Here is a 21867-nt window from a genome sequence, read left to right on the forward strand (position 1 = left end):
AGAAAAGCGTCCAATCCTGAGGATCCTGGCTGCCGTTTGCGGCTGAAGAATTGTGGAACTTTGGCATTGCAAGCCATGCCCATGAGATCCATTACTGGTCTTCCCCAACGTTGACAGATCAGCCGAAAAGCTGAGTCCGACAGCGTCCATTCCGTTGCATCCAAAAGAGCCCGGCTGAGAAAATCCGCTTGAACATTGTCTTGACCCGCAATGTGCGCTGCCGACAGACTCTGAACATGCGCTTCCGCCCATACTAGAAGACGAGATGCTTCCACTGCCAAGGGAAGACTGCAAGTGCCCCCCTGCCAATTGATGTAGGCCACCGTCGTGGTGTTGTCTGAGAATACATGAACCGCCTGCCCCTGCAGAAGGTCCTGAAAACTCTGCAGCGCATTCACGACTGCCCGCAACTCCAGACGATTTATCGGCCAAGTCACTCCGAGAGGGGTCCACGATAAAGACAATGGGCTCCCCAGCCTGCAAGGCTGGCATCCGTCACGACTACCACCCAATTGGGAGCCGCCAGAGAAACACCCTTCTGCAAATTGGCTGACCGGAGCCACCACGCGAGACTGTCCCTGGCCCGGCTCGACCAAGGAAGGCGTCATTGATAATCCAGCGACGTCGGTGACCATCTGCTCAAAAAGAAATTCTGAAGAGGCCGCATGTGAGCCCTTGCCTATGGAATGACCTCCAAGGTCGCCGTCATGGAACAGAGGAGCTGAACATAGTCCCACACTCGGGGAGAGCAACGACTCAATAAGGTCCATACCTGAGAAAGCAATTTGATCCTTCACCCCTCGGGGAGAAACACCTTCCCCCGCTTCGTATCGAATTGCACTCCAAGATACTCCAGGACTCTGAGTAGGAACCAGATGACTCTTGTCCATATTGACCACCCAACCTAAGGATTGCAACACCGCAATCACTTGGTCGGTGACCACTCGACTTTCCTCTGCTGTTGTCACCCGAATCAGCCAGTCGTCGAGATGTGGATGCACTCGAATCCCCTCCTTCCGCAGGAACGCCGCCACCACCACCATGACCTTGGAAAAAGTGTGTGGGGCAGTGGTCATTCCGAAAGGAAGGGCCCGAAACTGAAAGTGCTGACCCAGCACCGCAAATCTGAGAAATCTCTGATGGGGGCTGCCAAATGGGAATGTGCAGGTACGCTTCCCTCAAATCAAGAGCCGTCAAAAACTCGCCGGGTTGAACAGCAGCAATAACTGCCCTTAATGTCTCCATGCGGAACTGACGAACCCACAAAAACTGGTTTACTTTTCTGAGATCGAGAATAGGCCGAAAATCCCCTCCCTTCTTTGGAACCACAAAGAAGATGGAGTACCGACCTGTGTGCCTTTCGAGAGGAGGAACAGGCATGATAGCCCCTATCCTTAGCAGGTCTTGCAAACACTGCAGAACCGTTGTCCTCTTGGCCCGCAATACACAGCGGGACTCCAGAAAAAAAGTCTGTGACGGGAGAGAATAATTCTAGCTTGTAACCTTCTCGCACCACATCGAGGACCCACTGGTCCGAAGTAATTCTGGCCCACTCTGGAAGAAACAGAGAAAGCCGACCACCGATCTGCTCTCCTACCGAGTGGGCCTGTGCCCCATCATTGGGAGGCCCGAGAAGGAGCCCCCTGACGAGAGGGGGGTCCAGCCACACGCTTCTCGTTGCAAAAGGAAGAATGCTGCCCAAAATGAGGATGCTGAAAGGCTGCGTTGGACCACCCCAGGCAATACCGTTGCGTCTCTCTGAAACGTGACCTCGAGGCTCCCTGCCTGGACGTAGACTTGGGTCTATCCTCCGGAAGACGCTGAGATTTGGAATCCCCCAAATCTTTAACAATCTTTTCGAGGTCTTCCCCAAAAAGCAATTTCCCTTGGAAAGGCAATTTAATGAGCCGTTGCTTAGAGGCCATATCTGCGGCCCAATGACGGAGCCACAGAAGACGCTGAGAGGAAATGGTCAAGGCCATGAGTCTGACCGAAGCATGGACCAAATCATACAAGGCATCTGCCAAGTACACCAGTCCAATATCCATCAGCAACATCTGAGGAGTTCCCGGCATATCAGACTCCGAAATCGAATCCATGACAGAATGTAGCTAACTGAGACAAGCTCTAGCCGCAAAAGAACTACAAACAGAGGCTTGAAGTGTCAAAGCGGCCACCTCAAATGCACATTTTAAAGAGGCCTCCAGCCATCTGTCTTGCATATCCTTAAGTGCCACATCACCTTCCACTGGAAGAGTAGTCTTCTTAGTGACCGCCGTCACCAGGGCATCCACCCTAGGTAGAGCAAACTGCTCTAAACAGTCTGCTGAAACCGGATACAGCCTGGCCATAGCCCTGGTTACTTTCAGCCCCCCCATCTGGATCTGCCCACTGGGCCGAAATCAGCTCTTCAATAGTTTTATGTACCGGAAAGGCTTTAGAAGGTCGTCTGGTTCTAGCCATCTTGGGGTTGACCGCCTGAGAAGCCGCAACCTCAGGATCCTCTATATTCAGGGCTTCCAGCACCTGAGAGATAAAGGAGGACAACTCCTCCTTATGGAAAATCCTCACGGCGGACGAGTCCTCCGGTTGGTCAGTGAGGACACCGTCCTCCACGTCCTCTACCCCCATCTGCTCCGAGAGAGCCACCACGGAGGAAGCTGCAGGCGACCGTATGCAGGACCCCTCCTCAGACTCCAAAGAAAGCCTAGGCTTTTTAAGGGAGGAGAAATCCTCTGGGGAAAATCCCAAAATCTCTTGGTCACCCCCAGACCCCCTGAGAGAATCAAAGGCCGAAGCTGTCGCAGCCGCGTGGGGTGGGGGGGGGGGCAAGGCCCTTTTCAACAAAAACCCCTGATGGAGTAGCAAAATAAACTCTGGCGAAAACCCCTTCCCCGCAATGGAGGCGGTCGCAGCCATGGCACCTGCACCACCACCCACAGTGCCTGACGCCCCCCCCCAACTCCCCTACCAGCGGAGAAGCAGCTTTGCCCAAAACCGCTACCAGAGCCAGCTCCGCAACAGATTGCAAAATGGCGCGAGAATCGCCTGCAGCTGGGCAGGAAAGCACGCTTTCGGGGGGGGGGGGGGGGGCACCGCTCCGTCGAGTCCCGCCAAATCAGCGCACCCTGTGCTGCAAAGGCCCGCCGCCAAATGCCGTTTCCCGCATCGGGAACAGTGTTTTACCGCCTCCGCTGCCATCACCCGTCCCCGAACAGGAACCCAGCAGGACTTACCCCGGACCGGGAAAGAACGGGAACTGACAGCTGAGACGAAGAAAAAAAAAAACTCTCCGACTCCACTTCGAGGCAGGCTCAGACAAGCAGGCAACAGAAAACAAGACTCAGCAGTAACACAAATCTGCTCTCAGCAAAAACACACTTCCCTGTGCTTCTCTGTTTCTCTTTTAAATACATTCTATGGTTCTCTCTCTTTTTTTTTTTTTAATGGGGAGGCAGAAACAAACGGGGAAGGAAAGGAACAGCAAAAGCCTGTTCAGAGGGAATTTGAGGTGCAGCAGGGACCCAGCAACTGCATATGCTGCCAAAGGGGACACCACCAGTCCGCCACCCCCTGCTCAAACTGGCCACCGGCCCAGGAGCACCCTCAGAGGCCTTGGGCCCAGGAGCTGGAGAAAAAGCCGTCCACCACCTGCTGAGATAGAGACATACTAACTGAGGAAGGAGCTGGCCGTCTGGCACCACTGCCTTTAGTTTGTTTATCTCTATCTCCACCTGCTGGTAGGCAGACTTAACCCACTAGTTCCTGGATTCAACTGCTGCAAGTGACAAGGAATCTGTTCATCTTGGAAACAGCCTCATCAGCCATATTCAGATCCAGGGATAGAACAATCACTGAAGACAATCACCCTCAACAGCAAGAGATTGCCAAAGATGATACTAAGGTTAGTAGAATGTACTCAAAGCAATACAGAATTTAAACTGATTCCTTAAACAAATATGCAACATATACGTGAAAAGAGTCAGCAGTGCAAAATGAGTAGCATGAGTGTAACAGAAAATTTTTTGTACATAAGAAAATGATATATGCTGACCACTGACCATTTACTACTTAAATTTATATTAATTCTATTGGTGCTTTAAACTAAATATTTACCTGCCATTTATGCTTTTTCCTTTGGTCTTTTTATTCAGTGTTTCCAAATAATGGTTTCTTTTCTCTAATCTGTCAACAAGAAACAAATGAATTGCAAATACTTTTAGATTTATACATACTTTGTTAGAGATTGCATAGAATTTAAGAATATCCCTTCAAACTGCAAGTTACACACTATCATATTTATAAAATAAGAGTAAAGCATCACTGCTCATCTTTTATAGGTGATTTCCATAGACAGCCGCATTGATTAGGCACACAAGTGGGTGATGTCATTCAACAGTGTTGGGACAGTCCTTTCATTGTGCAGTGACCTGGTTTCTTCAGTTCCTCAGTTAGTTCCATAGGTCAAGAATTATTGAAATTCTCAGGGAGGTGGGAGGGACTGAGTGCTTGATCAATCCTGCTGTCTATAGAAAACACACATTACAGGTGAGCAACAATGCTTTTTCTCATTATTTATTTTTCACATTTATAGACTGGTTAAGTCAAAGTGATTTAGAATAAGCAGGATTGCATCAGGCACACAAGTAGGTGACTCACAAGCTCAGGGCTGTTTGACTATTTACATGCTGTTGTTCAGGAACAGTGTGCACATTAAAAAAGTGTGACAGTTTTAAATTCATAGAGATTGGCAAGAATAGTTCAATCAAAGCACTCTGTATGATTCTGGAAAGGTCCAGCAATGGGGTTGATGTAGAAAGCCATGCGTTAGAGCCACAGATAGCATGGCTTCTAATGTGAGCTTTCTGCAAAAGATTACCTGTGGAATGCAGTGATCAATGAGCATGCAAATTTACTACCACATTAAAATTGTGGCAGTGATCAGCAGCTCATTCCAAAAATGTCCCATTCTTGTCAGTGCAATGATTGGCTCACACACTGACAGAAAGGGGACATTTTAAAAAAACATGTCACAGGGTCTGCCTTCCCCCTAGCACAATGCCCTGGCATTTAGCAGCACCCCCACTCTCTGATCTCAGTCCCTTTGATTTTAAAATAAAGCCTTGCATAGTGATTATTGTTCAATTTAAACTGTTCCCTTTAAAGTTCTTCATACCTTTATGCATTTATATCTTGCATTCATGTTTTGTGCTTAAAATGTCTAATAAAAAGTTTGAACTAATGCGTACATGCAGGTCAAACACTTTATTAGTACAGAGAAATGGGCCAGGGAGGAATTCAAAGACAAAGAGGGATTTGAAAAAGTATGGGGGGATATGGATAAGTAGGGGAAAGGAATTTCACGGATATATGGACACCTCAGGGGGCAGAGTTTTATGAAAATGACCTATATGGAGGCATGGGAAAAGGACTTGAATCAGGATGTTTCGGAGGCAGAATGGAGGAGGGTATGCTTGGAAGTCAAGAAAGCCTCGGTGTGTGTGCTTATTAAAGAAAATGCATATAAAGTGCTGAGCAGATGGTATTATACACCTGATAGAATTAAAAGAATGTTCCCTGAGGCTTCTGATAGCTGTTGGAGATGTGGAAGGGAGACGGGAACTTTTTTTCATGTTTGGTGGGGATGCAGTTTGATTCAACCTTATTGGAAAGATATAATGGATAGGTTGTCTAAAGTTCTAGAAGGTACTTTTCCATGTGATCCTAAATGGTGTCTTCTGGGGTGGGGGAACCAGAGGGGAAAGAGATGGCAACAGAGATTCAAGAGAATGGGGTTAGCTGCCGCAAAAACCACTATTGCAATGCATTGGAAAAAGTCCGCTGGGCCAACTGTAGGTAATTGGGCTGAGAAATTTAAAACCATTATAGAGTTGGAAAAATTGACTGATAAGCGTAAGGGGAGATATAATCCAGAGGCACCTGAATGGATTCATCTAACAGATATTAAGGGGGTTTAGGGGGGGGGGTTGGGCTGTTGGGGGAATCAGTTGTTGAGGGGTTAGTGGGGGGAGGGGGGTGGGGGGAATAGGGGGGATAAAAGGGTTATAAGCATAATGTTAAAATAAAAATTAAATTGTTGCATTGTCATGTGCTGGAGCCAATGGCTCGTTGTTATGTTTGAGATGTTATTTCAATAAAAATTCAAAGTAAAAAAAAAAAAGTTTGAACTAAAAGAAAAAAAAATCCCTGGTGTCTAGTGGCACCCCCTCACTGCCCCAACCTAATCCCCCCTTGATTTTAAAATCAAGTGATTGGTGTCTAGTGGTACCTCTCACCTCAGCCTCCCCAACTTGATTTTAAAATTAAAAAAAAAATCCCTTATTTGGTAGAGTTCGCACTAAGATGCACTGAGCGGGGTAAGGCATCACTATTTTCCAAGATGGTGGCTCTGGAGGCAGGATCGAATGAGTAGGGATTTTTTAATTCAAGGGTGGGGGCAGGACAGGAGGGGTGCTGCAAGACACAAGGGATATCTTTCAAATGTCAGGGTGGGAGGGAGACCATTAGAGTACCATGGGTATTTTTTTCATTTCCAACACTGCAGTTACAGGATAGGCCTTCTCCTGGGGGACCCTTTCCTCCTGCCCAGGTTTGGAATCTCTCTTGGAGCACTCTATCCCTTGGCTCTGGGCCTCTGTTCTGCCAGAGGCTTTTAACTTACTACTCTCTGCATAAGTCCTGCCCTCATGGCCAGACAGGCTACTATACTTATTCTTAAGTTCTGCTTCCATGAGGGAGTGTTCTTAAGGAAACCCCACATTATACTACTCACTCCCTCAGAGACTGCTAATAATTACATACAGCTCTTGTTAACTATGCACTGTTGCCCACGGTAGTTTTGTGCCTTGGCCCCAATGTGAGATAAAACATGAAACAAGGACCTAGTTGCTGCTTTAGAAATAGTATACTGGGAAGTAGACTTCAGAAAGCCACAGTAGCTGTGTTGTTCTGCTCGAATGAGATTTCTCTTTAGTGGTTAGAGGAGAACCAATTTATTCATGATGGAATCAAATGCAGGATGCTAGCCAATTTACTAAAGAGCATTTGGCAACTGGAATGCCAATTCTGTTGGGTTCAAAGAAGACAAAGAACTGCATAGACTTTCTAATGGATTCAGAGGCAGATGGACTAAAAAATCGTTAAAGCCCTTCCCTTACCGATTCCCTTGGTGAATCGGTAAGCAACAGGCATGCATTAAGGAAAGGGAATGCAAATGAGCTGCTCGTTGTACCTCACTTGCATTCTCTATTCCATCGGTAAACTGTCGGCCAATCGGCCGGTTGAGCATGCGCAGAGCAGCCGAGCGTTATGCTGGCTGCTCTGTGCATGCCAAATACACCTCCCTGTGCCACCCGAAGACGCCGCGCTGCTTACCCCCTCCATGGCCTGCTTCAGGAAGGCTCCGATGCGGCTCGATCCAGGAGAGTGCAGTTGAGGACGTCCATCGAAAAAGGCGTCCTTTTTGGACGTCATTCACCCCCCCCCCCCCGCAATAATAAAAACGTCCTTTTTTGGAGCTAAACACGCTGTGATTGGCTCAGAGACTTCCAGGTCTCTCAGCTGAGTGAAGCATGTCCAAAAAGGACGTTTTTATTATTGCCGGGGGGGGGGGGGGGGGGGGGTGAATGACATCCAAAAAGGACGTCTTTTTCGATGGACGTCCTCAACTGCACTCTCCTGGATCGAGCCGCAGTGTCTTTAATTCAGCAAGCAAAGAAGCTTCAGTAAGAAAGAGTGGGACTAGGGTGCATGGTCTTTGTTCAAATTAGATCTTCTCGGTGCTGTTTTACCTTGCAAATACATCTGACCACTATTGGTGCAGTGCAGGAATCTATACAGATAATGAGCTGGCTTCCAACAGGTATCCCACTGGGTTTGACATGAAGAATCCCTTTCAAAAATTGAGAAATGAGAGAACACTGGGAAGCCAGGAATTTATTAACAGAGTGTGATAGGCCGAGAGCCCTAAGGTAAAATTATGTATCATACCTGATAATTTTCTTTCCATTAATCATAGCTGATCAATCCATAGACTGGTGGGTTGTGTCCATCTACCAGCAGGTGGAGAGAGAGAGCAAACTTTTGCCTCCCTATATGTGGTCATGTGCTGCCGGAAACTCCTCAGTATGTCGATATCAAAGCTCCATCCGCAGGACTCAGCACTTAGAGAATTACACCCACAAAGGGACACTCTGCCCAGCTCACCACCGCCGAAACGGGGGAGGGGAATTAACCCAGCTCATCCCCACACAAGTGGGGGAGGGGAATCCGTCCAGCTCATCCCCGCGGAGCGGGGGAGGGACACCACCCCGCCGATGTGGGGGGATCTGGCTTATCCTGCAACCGCGGGAGGAGCTACCTGACCCTAACACCGCCGAAGCGGGAGGGGTACAAAGCTGCCCTACTGCCGCACGAAGCGGGAGGGAGCGCCGGCAGAATTTAAGTCTCAATCCAGCCCCGTAAAACGGAGGGGAGAGGAATGCAGCAGCTCACTGTAACACAAATTCGTCTCAACTCTTGAAGAATCCATTGAAAAACTTGAACACGAAGTCCTCCTGAACAGGAACTGAAGACTAAACTTGAACCTGAAATGCAACCAGAATATAAACAATACAGATATCTGGGAGGGGCTATGGATTGATCAGCTATGATTAATGGAAAGAAAATTATCAGGTATGATACATAATTTTACCTTCCATATCATCATGCTGATCAATCCACAGACTGGTGGGATGTACCGAAGCAGTACTCACCCAGGGCAGGACATAGAAATCCCTGACCGCAACACTGAAGCTCCAAACCGGGCCTCCGCCCGAGCAGCCACAGTCAAGCGGTAATGCCTGGAGAAGGTATGGGCCGATGCCCAAGTTGCCACCTTGCAAATCTCTTCCAAGGAGACGGACCCGGCCTCTGCCATCGAGGCCGCCTGAGCTCTAGTGGTGTGAGCCTTCAGTTGGATAGGCGGCACCTTCCCCGCGGCCACATAAGCCGCTGCAATGGCTTCCTTGACCCATCTTGCCACTGTAGGCTTAGCAGCCTGCAGACCCCCCTTACGAGGACCTGCAAACAGGACAAACAGATGATCCGACTTCCGGAAATCATTGGTCACTTCCAAGTATCTGATGATGACTCGTCTCACATCCAGATATTTGAGAGCAGAGTATTCCTCTGGGTAGTCCTCCCTACGAAAGGAAGGGAGACAGAGCTGCTGATTCACATGGAAGCGAGAAACAATCTTGGGCAGGAAGGAAGGCACTGTGCGAATAGACACTCCTGCCTCAGTGAACTGCAGAAAGGGCTCTCGACATGAGAGTGCCTGGAGCTCGGAAACTCTTCTGGCTGAAGAGATAGCCACCAAAAAGACTGCTTTCAACGTCAGGTCGTTCAGAGATGCCCTTGACAAGGGTTCAAACGGCGGCTTCTGCAAGGCTCTTAGCACCAGGTTGAGATTCCACGCAGGCACCACTGAGTGCAGAGGAGGGCGCAGGTGATTAACTCCCTTAAGAAAGCGCACCACATCAGGCTGCGAAGCCAGGGAAGCACCCTTCAGGCGGCCCCTAAAGCAAGCCAGGGCCGCTACCTGGACTTTAAGGGAACTGAGCGACAGGCCTTTCTCCAGACCTTCTTGCAGGAATGCCAACACTGAAGAAATTGGAGCAGTGAATGGAGAACATGAGCCTGCTTCACACCACGCTGCAAAGGTACGCCAAACCCTGGCGTAAGCAGTAGAAGTAGAGCGCTTCCTCGCTCTCGGCATAGTGGCGATGACCTTGTCTGAGAAGCCCTTCTTCCTCAGACGCTGCCGCTCAATAGCCAGGCCGTAAGACCAAAGGGGGAGGGATCCTCCATCACCACGGGACCCTGATGTAGCAGACCCTGCTCCACTGGCAGCCGCAGAGGATCGTCGACTGAGAGCCTGATCAAGTCCGCATACCAGGAACGTCTGGGCCAATCCGAACCCACCAGGATTACCCGGCCCGGATGCTTTGCCACCCGGTCTAGCACCCTGCCCAACATGGGCCAGGGCGGGAACACATAGAGGAGCTCTTGTGTCGGCCACTGTTGGAGAAGAGCATCTACTCCCAGGGATCGAGGGTCCCGTCCTCTGCTGAAAAAGCGCGGCACTTGGCAATTGGCCGATGACGCCATCAGATCTAGGCTCGGCTGGCCCCAGCGCTTCGTGATGTCCAAGAACGCCTGAGCAGATAGCTGCCACTCTCCGGGCTCCAAGGTATGGCGACTGAGAAAGTCCGCCTTGACATTCATGACTCCGGCAATGTGGGCCGCTGACAGCTGTTCCAGGTTCGCTTCCGCCCACTGGCATAGATTCATGGCCTCCTTGGCTAGAGGGGCGCTCTTGGTACCTCCCTGGCGGTTGACATAGGCCACAGCCGTGGCATTGTCCGACAGGACCCGTACTGGCTTCAACGCCAGTACCGGGATGAACTCCAAAAGCGCCAACCGAATGGCTCTGAGTTCCAGGGGGTTGATAGACCACTTTGCCTCTGCAGGAGACCAGAGCCCCTGCGCTGTCCTTCCCAAGCAGTGGGCTCCCCAGCCCGACAAAGAGGCGTCCGTCGTGACGACAATCCACTCCGGGGTCACCAGAGGCATTCCTGCAGACAACTTGTCTGTCTGCGTCCACCAGCTCAGCGCCTTGCGCACTGCTGGGTCCAAGGGAAGGCGCACAGCATAATCCTCCGACATCGGAGTCCAGCGCTGCAGCAGAGAGTGTTGTAGTGGTCTCATATGAGCCCTGGCCCAGGGCACTACTTCCATCGTGGCCGTCATAGAGCCCAACAGCTGCACATAGTCCCAAGCCCGAAGAGGAGAGGCTACTAGGAACTGGTCCACCTGAGCCTGAAGCTTGACAATCCGATTGTCTGGCAGGAACACTCTGCCCACTTGGGTGTCGAATCGAACTCCCAGATACTCCAGGGACTGAGTTGGGCGCAGCTGGCTTTTCTCCCAGTTGATGATCCACCCCAGGGAGCTCAAAAGAGCAACCACCCGGTTCACAGCTTTGCCGCACTCTGCATAAGAGGGGGCTCGGATCAACCAGTCGTCCAGATAAGGATGGACTTGTACTCCTTCCTTCCTCAGGAAGGCCGCGATGACCACCATTACTTTGGAGAAGGTCCGCGGAGCAGTAGCCAACCCGAACGGGAGGGCTCTGAACTGGAAGTGTCGGCCCAGTACTGCAAAACGCAGAAAACGTTGATGAGGAGGCCAGATGGGAATATGCAAGTACGCTTCCTTGATGTCCAAGGATGCCAGGTACTCCCCTGCCTTCACTGCCGCTATAACAGAGCGGAGAGTCTCCATGCGAAAGTGCCGAACTTTCAAGGCCCGATTGACCCCTTTGAGGTCGAGGATAGGCCGTACAGAACCTCCTTTCTTTGGTACCACAAAGTAAATGGAGTAACGTCCCTTGCCAAGCTGATTTTCTGGCACCGGAACGACCGCACCCAGGCGGATCAGATTGTCCAAGGTCTGCTGCACTGCCACAGCTTTGACCGGAGACTTGCAGGGAGAGAGTACAAACCCGTCTCTTAAGGGTCGGCAGAACTCTAGCTTGTAGCCGTCTCTGATGACTTCCAGCACCCAAGCGTCTGAAGTTATTGTGGTCCACTCGCCCAGAAACGAGGACAGCCGTCCTCCAATCTGCACTGGGGGGTGGACCAAGGCCCCGTCATTGGGTACGAGACCCTGGGGGAGGACCAGAGGGAGCACCTCCGGGACGGCGGTCTCTGCGAAAGGAATGCTGCTTGGGGGAGAAGTTCCTCTTGAAGGAAGAGGAGGCAGAAGAGCCCGACCTGCCCGCGCGGTACCGACGGGCTTCCTGAAACTGTCCTCTGGAGGTACCGGGGCGAGTACTAGCCCAAGCCCTGACCTCTGGTAACTTCTTGCCCTTAGACGTGCCGAGATCGGTCACGATTTTGTCCAGCTCGACCCCAAAGAGCAGCTTGCCTTTAAAAGGCAATTTAGCCAGGCGGGATTTAGAGGCGTGGTCAGCAGACCAATGCTTCAGCCAAAGCCACCGCCGCGCAGAGATTGTCTGAGCCATGCCTTTAGCTGAGGCCCTCAAGACATCATACAGCAAGTCTGCCAAATAGGCCAAGCCCGATTCCAGGGCTGGCCAATCAGCCCTCAAGGAATGATCCGAGGGGGAAGCCCGCTGCACCATAGTCAGGCACGCCCTGGCCACACAGGAGCCGCAAACTGAGGCCTGCAAACTTAAAGCAGCCGCCTCAAAGGACGACCTTAAGGCCGCCTCCAATCTTCTGTCTTGGGCGTCCTTTAGGGCCGTGCCACCTTCCACCGGCAACGCAGTTTTCTTAGTCACCGCAGTGATTAAAGAATCCACGGTAGGCCACAGATAGGCCTCACGCTCACTTTCAGGCAAAGGATAGAGGCGGGACATAGCCCTAGCCACTTTAAGGCTCACTTCCGGGACATCCCACTGAGCCGAAATTAAGGTGTGCATAGCATCATGCACATGGAAGGTTCTAGGCGGGCGCTTCGTCCCCAGCATAATGGCAGAACCAACAGGGGCTGAGGGAGAGACGTCCTCCGGAGAGGAAATCTTCAAAATGCCCATGGCCTGCACTAACAGGTTGGGCAAATCCTCTGAGCTAAAGAGCCGCGCTGCAGAGGGGTCATCCGCTCCATCCGAGCGGGGATCCGTCTCCTCCAAGGAATCCGCAAAGGACCATTGGGAGAACTCAGAAACGCTGCCCTCATCTACATCGGAGGAGACAAAGTCCTCCAAGGCCTGGGAATCAACCCGAGGGCGTTTACCTCCGGGGGCCTCAACCTCTTTACCAGACGAGGGAGCAGAGGCAGCGTTTTGCATAAGGAAGGCCTGATGCAGCAGCAAAACAAACTCGGGGGAGAAACCCCCCAGACTGTGCACTTCCGCAGCCTGGGCTACAGCCCTAGACGCACTCTCAACCGGCGCTCGCAAGAGCGGGGGAGAGACATGCTGCAAATCCAAAACGGCGTCCGGCGCGACACTCCGCGACGGAGCCGCGCGGGAAGAACGGCGCTTAAGTTTAGCCGCTTTTGTGCCGTCGCCCAAATTAAGGGCGTTCATGGCATTAACGTCTCCCACCTCAAGGGCGGCTCAAGAAGAAGCCGTTCGAGCCGCGTGGCCGGCCAAGATGGCGGAGGCGAGCAGCGGGGGATGGGCGTTTATGGCGGGATAAACCGCCACACCGGAGGAAGGACCGGGACACTCATCGGTCACGAAACTGTCACCCAACAAGGGCGAATCAGACTTTAAGACCCCCGCATCCCCTCTAGAAGCGATCCGGGGAGCGACTCTTTGCGCCCTCGCCCTCCGACGCCATAGGCCACGTGGAGATCAATCGGGGAACCCCCTGCCCGCTATAAAAAGGTAAAAATTACCTGCTTTCCGCTCCGAGCTGTAACGACCTGGTGTCCCAGTGAGTAGCTGCAATAAACGTTTAAATAAACGTCGAAATAAATGCCTTTAAGGACGTTGAAAAAATTTTTTTTTTTTTTTAACGGAGCCAGCGGGAGGGGGGAGAAAAGGAGGGACCTGGCGCCACCAGGTTTGCACTTGCTCAAGAAGAGCCCTCAACCCCAGGCACTCAACAAAACCTAAAAATTAGGCTTGGAGGCCTAGCCAGAGCTGCTGCTGTGTGTGACCACCACCTGCTGAGATAGAGAACATACTGAGGAGTTTCCGGCAGCACATGACCACATATAGGGAGGCAAAAGTTTGCTCTCTATCTCCACCTGCTGGTAGATGGACACAACCCACCAGTCTATGGATTGATCAGCATGATGATATGGAAATAGGCATTGGGTTTGGGAGTCCTAGAGTGGAGACTAAATATTGATCAATTTCCAAACTGTGAGGGCTAGTTACCTGAGTATCATGGTGTTAATGCTTTGTTGAAACTCGTGCAGGGTCTTTTCTATGTATAGAATAGAGGAATAACTATAGAGTGAGGCTAAGTCCAGGGAATTTCTAGGGCATGCTTTGTTGTTGACTGGAGGATGAGTACTAAACAACAGCTTTGTGTTTTTCTTGCTGATGAAGAGGTCTATTTGAGGAGATCTCCCAAGTTCCATGGATCACTCATGTTGTGAATGAACTTTGCTAAGTCTGTTGCTATCTGGTTTTGAATGATTTTGAACGCTGGGGAGATAAGTAACTTATATTTGGAATTGATTGACAAGCTCCAAATCTTTGCTGCTTCCAAAAGAGGCAGAGGGAACATCTCCCTCTGTGCTTGTTCTGTATGTGGGTCTGCGTGGGTGTCTGGGCTCTTCGCGGGGATGGCCTCCATTGCTCTGGCCTTTTCCTCTGGGTTCTAAGGCTTGAAGGTGATTGCTTTTCTTTCAGATTCTAGGCTACTGCCTTTTTTGTCTTCCGGGGCCCCCAACTGCCCTTTTCTCCTTTATCCAGGTTCAGAGACCGGCTGCACTGGGTGGAATACTTCTGCTACTCCCCAAGGCAGTCTCCAGTATCACCTTCGGGCATTGCTTAACTCATTGTCTCACAGTCTGGGGCAGCCCGGAACTGCTCAACGAGAACCACTCTCACTATTTCCATGCCAGATTTTTGATTTGGTTGCAGCAACCACCACACAATCTCCTTCAGTCTGTAAAAAAAAAAAAACAGTAGGGACTTTTTTTTTTTTTTTTGCGAAGAGAATGCTTTTTATGAACTGCTGCTTATAGGATTCCGGGGAACACCTCGCCCGCTCCAGGATGGCTGCCTCAATGTCCTCATAGGTGGCCCTGCCATCAGACTGGCACTTTGGAACACAGTTTGGTTCCTGCCAGTTAACATGTTTTCCAAATATATAGTTCATGTTGCCTCCGGACAGCCAGCCAGCCATGTGATCAGTCCCCTCAACATTTACTGATCTGGGTAATCTTCCAGGGCTATTTTAGGCAACAGTGGGATGGTTATATTCACATGGAATGCTGGTCTCTGTAGTGTTGGGGACATCTGGGCCAGAGAGACCAGGTGCAGCTCTACCAATGTTGTAAAACTACTACTACTACTTAACATTTCTAAAGTGCTACAAGGGTTACGCAGCGCTGTACAGATTAACAAAGAAGGACGGTCCCTGCTCAAAGCAGCTTACAATCTAAAGGAGGAAATGTCAAGTTGGGGCAGTCTAGAGTTCCTGAATAGAGGTGTAATGGTTATGTGCTGAAGGCGACATTGAAGAGGTGGGCTTTGAGTAAGGATTTGAGATGGGGGCTTGGCGTACGGGCTCAGGGAGTTTATTCCAAGCATAGGGTGAGGCGAGGCACAAAGGGCGGAGCCTGGAGTTGGCGGTGGTGGAGAAGGGTACTGAGAGGAGGGATTTGACCTGTGAGCGGAGGTTTTGGGTAGGAACGTAAGGGGAGATGAGGGTAGAGATGAGGGGCTGCAGATCGAGTGCATTTGTAAGTAAGTAGGAGAAGCTTGAACTTTATGCAGTACCTGATCGGAAGCCAGTGAAGTGACTTGAGGAGAGGGGTGATATGGGCATATCGGTCCAGATAGTAACATAGTAGATGACGGCAGAAAAAGACCTGCACGGTCCATTCAGTCTGCCCAACAAGATAAATTCATATGTGCTACTTTTTATTTGTACCTGTCCTCTTCAGGGCACAGACCGTATAAGTCTGGCTAGCACTATCCCCGCCTCCCAACCACCAGCCCCGACTCCCACCACCAGCTCTGGCAAAGACCGTATAAGTCTGCCCAGCACTATCTCCGCCTCCCAACCAGCCCCGCCTCCCACCACCGGCTCTGGCACAGACTGTATAAGTCTGCCCAGCACTATCCCCGCCTCCCAACCACTATCCCCGCCTCCCACCACCAGCTCTGCCACCTAAACTCGGCTAATCTCCCAAGGATACATTCCTTCTGAACAGGATTCCTTTATGCTTATCCCACGCATGTTTGAATTCTGTTACCGTTTTCATCTCCACCACCTCCCACGGGAGGGCATTCCAAGTATTCACCACTCTCTCCATGAAAAAGTACTTCCTTACATTTTTTCTGAGTCTGCCCCCCTTCAATCTCATTTCATGTCCTCTCGTTCTACCGCCTTCGCATCTCTGGAAAAGATTTGTTTGCGGATTAATACCTTTCAAATATTTGAACGTCTGTATCATATCACCCCTGTTTCTCCTTTCCTCCAGAGTATACATGTTCAGGTCCGCAAGTCTCCCCTCATAAGTCTTGTAACGCAAATCCCATACCATTCTCCTAGCTTTCCTTTGCACCGCTTCAATTCTTTTTACATCCTTCGCAAGATACGGCTTCCAAAACGGAACACAATACTCCAGGTGGAGACGTGCAGCACAGTTCTGAACGGATTGAAGGGGGGATAGATGGCTAAGTGGGAGGCCAGTGAGGAGTAGGTTGCAGTAGTCAAGGCGAGAGGTAATGAGAGAGTGGATGAGAGTTTGGGTGGTGGTCAGAGAGGAAAGGGCGAATTTTGCTGATATTATAGAGAAAGAAGCGACAGGTCTTGGCTATCTGCTGGATATGCGCAGAGAAGGAGAGGGAGGAATCGAAGATGACTCCGAGGTTGCGGGCAGATGAGATGGGGAGGATGGGGGTGTTATCAACTGAGATAGAGAGTGGAGGGAGAGGAGAAGTGGGTTTGGGTGGAAAGACAATAAGCTCAGTCTTGGCCATGTTCAGTTTCAGGTGGCGGTTGCACATCCATGCAGCAATGTCAGATAAGCAGCTCAAAACTGTTGCTGTGCTTGCATGAATTGCTGCTGCTGCTGTTGGGCCTCCACTAGGGTCTGGAGCAGTTTCTCCATGTTTTGCTTGCAGCCCTAATGCACATTGAGCAAGAGGAAGAAAAAAATCCTGCCTGTCTGGCATTTGTCACACTCCTTCTGGTCTCTACCTAGGGCAAGGCTAGTCCCTTTTGTCCAAGTTCTGTTTCGGTACTGGATACAAGGCCCAGAGCCCTGGAGACTAAGGATTCTGGCTTCTACCTCAGAAGCTCAGATCCCACAAATGCCACAATATGTAGCAGTGAGAGCAAGGGTGGGCCTGGAGCCTTGATAAAACACAGACACACAGCAGATTTAAATGTAAAAATTTGTTAATGTGCAAGGAAAAGGGGTGACCTGTTCCTTTCACAGGTGAGAAGAAACCAATGCACAGGGCTAGGGTGTGCACTAGTATGTATCTCAAAAGGCAACACAAACAGCTTGTCCCTGGCCTGGAATCCCAGAAATTCTGTTTTTCAGTATTTAGCACAATCAGGCCAGGCTTAGCTTTGGGTTTCAAATTTCAGCAGGGTTCCAAGATAAACAACCTAAGTAGCGCTTCGGTAGCTTACACACCCACAGTGGACGCTTCTTTGACTGAACTGTGCTGAGGGTTTTTATCTAGCCTTGACCACACCCTCCCTGAACCGCTCCTGCTGAGTCATCTCTTCATTGCTCTGTAGCCTGCTATTTAAGATGGATCTGTAGCTATGAGGGAGTGTTGATAAGGGGGAGCAGTAATTTTCTATAGACTCCCTCACTGAAGGTTAGAGCTAGGGTTTATGAAGAAGCTGCCTATCAAGTTAGGGAAAATCTAAGTAACCTCATTTGTGTATATGGGTTGCTACCTCTGAAGGCACTTCATGAAGACTCTGAGGGCTAAAGAAAGGCCAAAATACAGTACTATGGATTAACAGTGGTCCATATGAAGGAGAAACCAAAGGTATTTTCTACAACATGGATGGATCAAAATCTTTGAGCTCCACTGCATATGGCATGTTTCCCCCCATTAGGAACAACAGGATGAAGAAAAAGTGTATCCATCTTGAATTTCTTTATGGAGAGAAACAGATTGAGATATTTAGGATCTACGATGGGGTGTAAGCTTTCCATCTTTTTGAAAATCAGCAAGTACCTGGAGGAAAAAGCCTCAGTTTCCTTCCTGTGGTGTGACTAGTTCTATTGCAGTGAACTGGAGATTAGTCTTTTCCTATAGCTCACTGATGTGGGCCTGGGGCAGGTAAGTTTACTGTAGAGGCTGATCTGGTGATTAGGTAAGGAATCTCAATTGGTAGCCTCTCATTATTATGCTGAAGACTCAGGAATCACTGGTGATTTGCTCCTCTGCTGAAGGAAGAAGGGAACCCAACCACCAATAAGAGATACTGGCTGCAATAGTCAAAAAGAAGCTTGTGTTTTTTCAGTTAAGCAGGTGTGGAGGGTCATAATCGAACGGGGCACCCAAGTTTTCCTGAGGGTTTCCTCATAGGACGTCCCTGCCAAGGGGCGGAGAAAACCGTATTATCGAAAAAAGATGGGTGTCCAACTTTAATTTCGATAATACGGTTGGGGACGCCCAGAACTCAACATTTAGGTCGACCTTAGAGATGGTCGTCCTTAGAGATGGTCATCCCCGGTTTTCGGCGATAATGGAAACCGAGGATGCCTATCTCAGAAACGAACTGCAAGCCCTTTGGTCGTGGGAGGAGCCAGCATTCATAGTGCACCAGTCCCCCTAACATGCCAGGACACTAACCGGGCACCCAGGGGGCACTGCAGTGGACTTCACAAATTGCTCCCAGGTGCATAGCTCCCTTACCTTGGGTGCTGAGCCCCCCAATACCCACTCCCCACAACTGTACAACACTACCATAGCCCTAAGGGGTGAAGGGGGGCACCTACATGTGGGTACAGTGGGTTTCTGGTGGATTTTGGAGGGCTCACATTTACCACCACAAGTGTAACAGGTAAAGGGGGGGTGGGCCTGGGTACGCCTGCCTGAAGTGCACTGCACCCACTAAAACTGCTCCAGGGACCTGCATACTGCTGTTAGGGAGCTGGGTATGACATTTGAGGCTGGCAAAAAATATTTTTAAAGTTTTTTTTAGGGTGGGAGGACGTCAGAGACCACTGGGGGAGTAAGGGGAGGTCATCCCCGATTCCCTACGGTGGTCATCTGGTCAGTTCGGGCACCTTTTTGAGGCTTGGCCGCAAGAAAAAATGGACCAAGTAAAGTCAGCCAAGTGCTAGTCAGGGACACCCTTCTTTTTTCCATTATCGGCCGAGGATGCCCATGTGTTAAGCACGCCCCTTTCCCGCCTTTGCTAAGCTTCAGACACACCCCCGGGAACTTTGGTCATCCCTGCGACGGAAAGCAGTTGAGGACGCCCAAAATCGGCTTTTGATTATGCTGATTTGGGCGACCCTGGTAGAAGGACGCCCATCTTCCGATTTGTGTCTCTTTCGAAAATAAGCATGATAGTCTGCTTTGATTGTCTTTGGTCTCATTTAACAATTACAGGACATTGTAACTGCTGAGGCTGTCTCTGGAATGGCAAGAAGTTTCTTCTATTGGAATAACTTTGGTGGTATTGAGATGAACTCATATGGCTGAAGAATGTGTTGGCCATTGGCAGAATAGCAGAAAGATGTTGTACAGTAAAACGGTGATCTTTTATGATATCTATTCTCTCTTTCACTTCTTTCTCCAAATAAGGAGTCTTTAGTACATGGAGCATCTGCCAACCTGGTATGGACATCTGCACATAGACTGGAAACATGCAACCAAGCCACATACCTGGTGGCAATGGACAAAGCTGAAATTCTGGGAATGTCTAATTTATTTATTTTAAAAATGTCTAACCTGCGTAATAATTAGGCAGCTTCCATAAAAACATAAAAAACAAGACAGGTTGCACACTCATCAGCCTCTGCTATCTAAGATAGTTAGAACAAAGGTGCACAAAGCTGGGACAGAAAGTTTGTACCTTTTGAAAAACTGTAAGCATTTATTGCTTCATATACATTTCATGAGCAGCAATGCAGGCAGACAGTATTGCCCCTGAACAGCTTGCCCAAATGATTCAGGAGATATGGATCTTTACCTGGAAGAGCAGTGGAATATTTTTTTGTTTTCTTCTTGGCTGCTTCCACCACAATGAAGGAGTGCAAGAACCAGGTGCCAACTGGACTATCTATTTCATATCAATTTTCTTGGAGTTAGGTTGTTGTAATGGAAAAGTTTGTGCATGACATTGAGTTCTGCCTAAGTATTGTTACCATATTTAATGTTTCTTGAAAGTACATAATGAAGTAATATCATCATAGTTAATGCTCTCTTGAAAGTACATAATGGACTCTCATGACAGGAACTGATAGCATTATCATGTTAAATGATGAAGTAATTTCTACTAAATGGAATGACAACATGCTTAGGGTAAGGATGATGTTTCACATGAATCTCTAGAAACCTAGCCAATTCCTGGGGATGCATAAGAAACTGTCACATCCTTATCTACATATCAGCCTTATTCAGTTAAATGAGATCATGTTTATTGGTCAGTATAAAAGCTGGGAGCTAAGGGTAGACAGGCAGAGGTTAAAATTCAGAACGGGAGCAGACGTGCTACCCAGGCCCCTTGTGCCCACTGAGACTCTCTGCCTGGCTGCACCCCAAGCTACCCAGTCGCTGGTGGAAGATGTTGTCTGCAACTCAAGCGGTGATGTATGATTTATGATTTACTTATTTTAATAAAATTTATGTAATAACCTTTGACCGCCTCTATAGTATATGTCTGACGGAGATATACTCGAAAGAACCTAAAGCAGAACAATTGTATGGTACAGTTTGCCATATACAAAATTGTTAATCTTCCAGGGTTCTATGAACTGATACTGCAACAGTGGCCTTTGGAGCCTCTATGAACTTTAGGAGGCCCAAAGTCATCTGCCTGTGGTTCCACTTCTGTTTTGTAGTGGGAAGGGTACTCCTCTTTCCATGCATTTAACAAATCTTGGGTAAGAAATATCTTCATCAGGAGATTTGCTCCTTGCTGGAGGTGGGGACAGATCAGATGGTATTCCATGAAATATACTTCCATCTCCAGGGAAAATTTTGGAGGAATGAAGTCTGCAAAATGTCAGAGCCTGGAATCAGTGTGCCACAACCAGTCCATAGACAGCAGGACTAATCAGGTACTCAAGTGGGTGACACTTGCCAGGACAGCTCTTGTAGAGCTCAGAACTTAATGTAAAATTCTGAGCATGCACAACTCATCCAATGTCCAACGATATGCTTGTGCATGAGCTGGAATATTGGGGCTGACACTTCACCACAGTAACCTGTGCTGGAGAAATCTGAACAGATCTGTGCTTGACAGATACCTGAGGAACTTCTGGGCAAACACTGTTTCCGCTTCTCATATACTTTAGAAGGGAATGAGGATGATGCTGTCTTCTCAGGCCAGTACAAGTACTCCGGAGGCACAGATGCTTTGGGTCTAGAATCCTCTACGGATCCATGCACCAGTTTAAGTAGGACCTGGTGGTCACCCTTTGTGGCTGGACTTTTTAAGTGACTGCAATGGGAGGCAGATGGCAGTTCCACCGAACAATTTTGATTTGAGCACTTATCAGACAATTTTCTTCTTTCTGTATCAAAAGTAGTCTCTCTTTTTTTATTTATGTGACTGAGTCAATCTTTTCAGTACCTTTACTGTGGCTGGTTCATTCTGCCATAGAGTACCAAGCAGGGCCAATGCTAGGGTCTCTGGCGCCCCCCCCCCCTTCAAACTATCAGTTGGCGCCTTCCCCCCCTCATCTAGCATCTCCTTTCTGTCTTCTCCCTCCCCCTTCTCACGCACCGACCCTTTTTCAGCCCAGTGCTTTAAAAGGAGAAGAACAAAAGGGTTTTTTGGGGGGTTTTTTTACTCGACAGCTTTTACATTTATTTGAAAGCTTCCCATATGTACATCTAGATATCATGAAATAAAATTGAATATCACTAAACTGCTTAAAAATTATTGTACCTGGTGGAAACAGCACTAATAAAGGCTGTATTTTGTGCTCCTTTTTCTA

General features: G+C 49.2%; 1 protein-coding gene across 3 annotated transcripts in view; it reads right to left on the reverse strand.

Moving 5' to 3' along the window:
- The window catches only part of CAGE1 (cancer antigen 1), a 358253-nt gene that overhangs the window by 37459 nt on the left and 298927 nt on the right, over positions 1–21867 (reverse strand). For all 3 annotated transcript variants that reach the window (XR_003942755.1, XR_003942753.1, XM_030208903.1), the window contains exon 8: positions 4117–4185. Coding sequence is in view for 1 of the 3 variants with exons in the window: in XM_030208903.1 (XP_030064763.1) it covers positions 4117–4185 (69 nt within the window). In the remaining 2 variants the exon portion in view is untranslated. The remainder of the gene's footprint in view (positions 1–4116; positions 4186–21867) is intronic.

The sequence above is a fragment of the Microcaecilia unicolor genome, chromosome 1 (genome assembly GCF_901765095.1).
Source record: "Microcaecilia unicolor chromosome 1, aMicUni1.1, whole genome shotgun sequence".
NCBI lineage: Eukaryota > Metazoa > Chordata > Amphibia > Gymnophiona > Siphonopidae > Microcaecilia > Microcaecilia unicolor.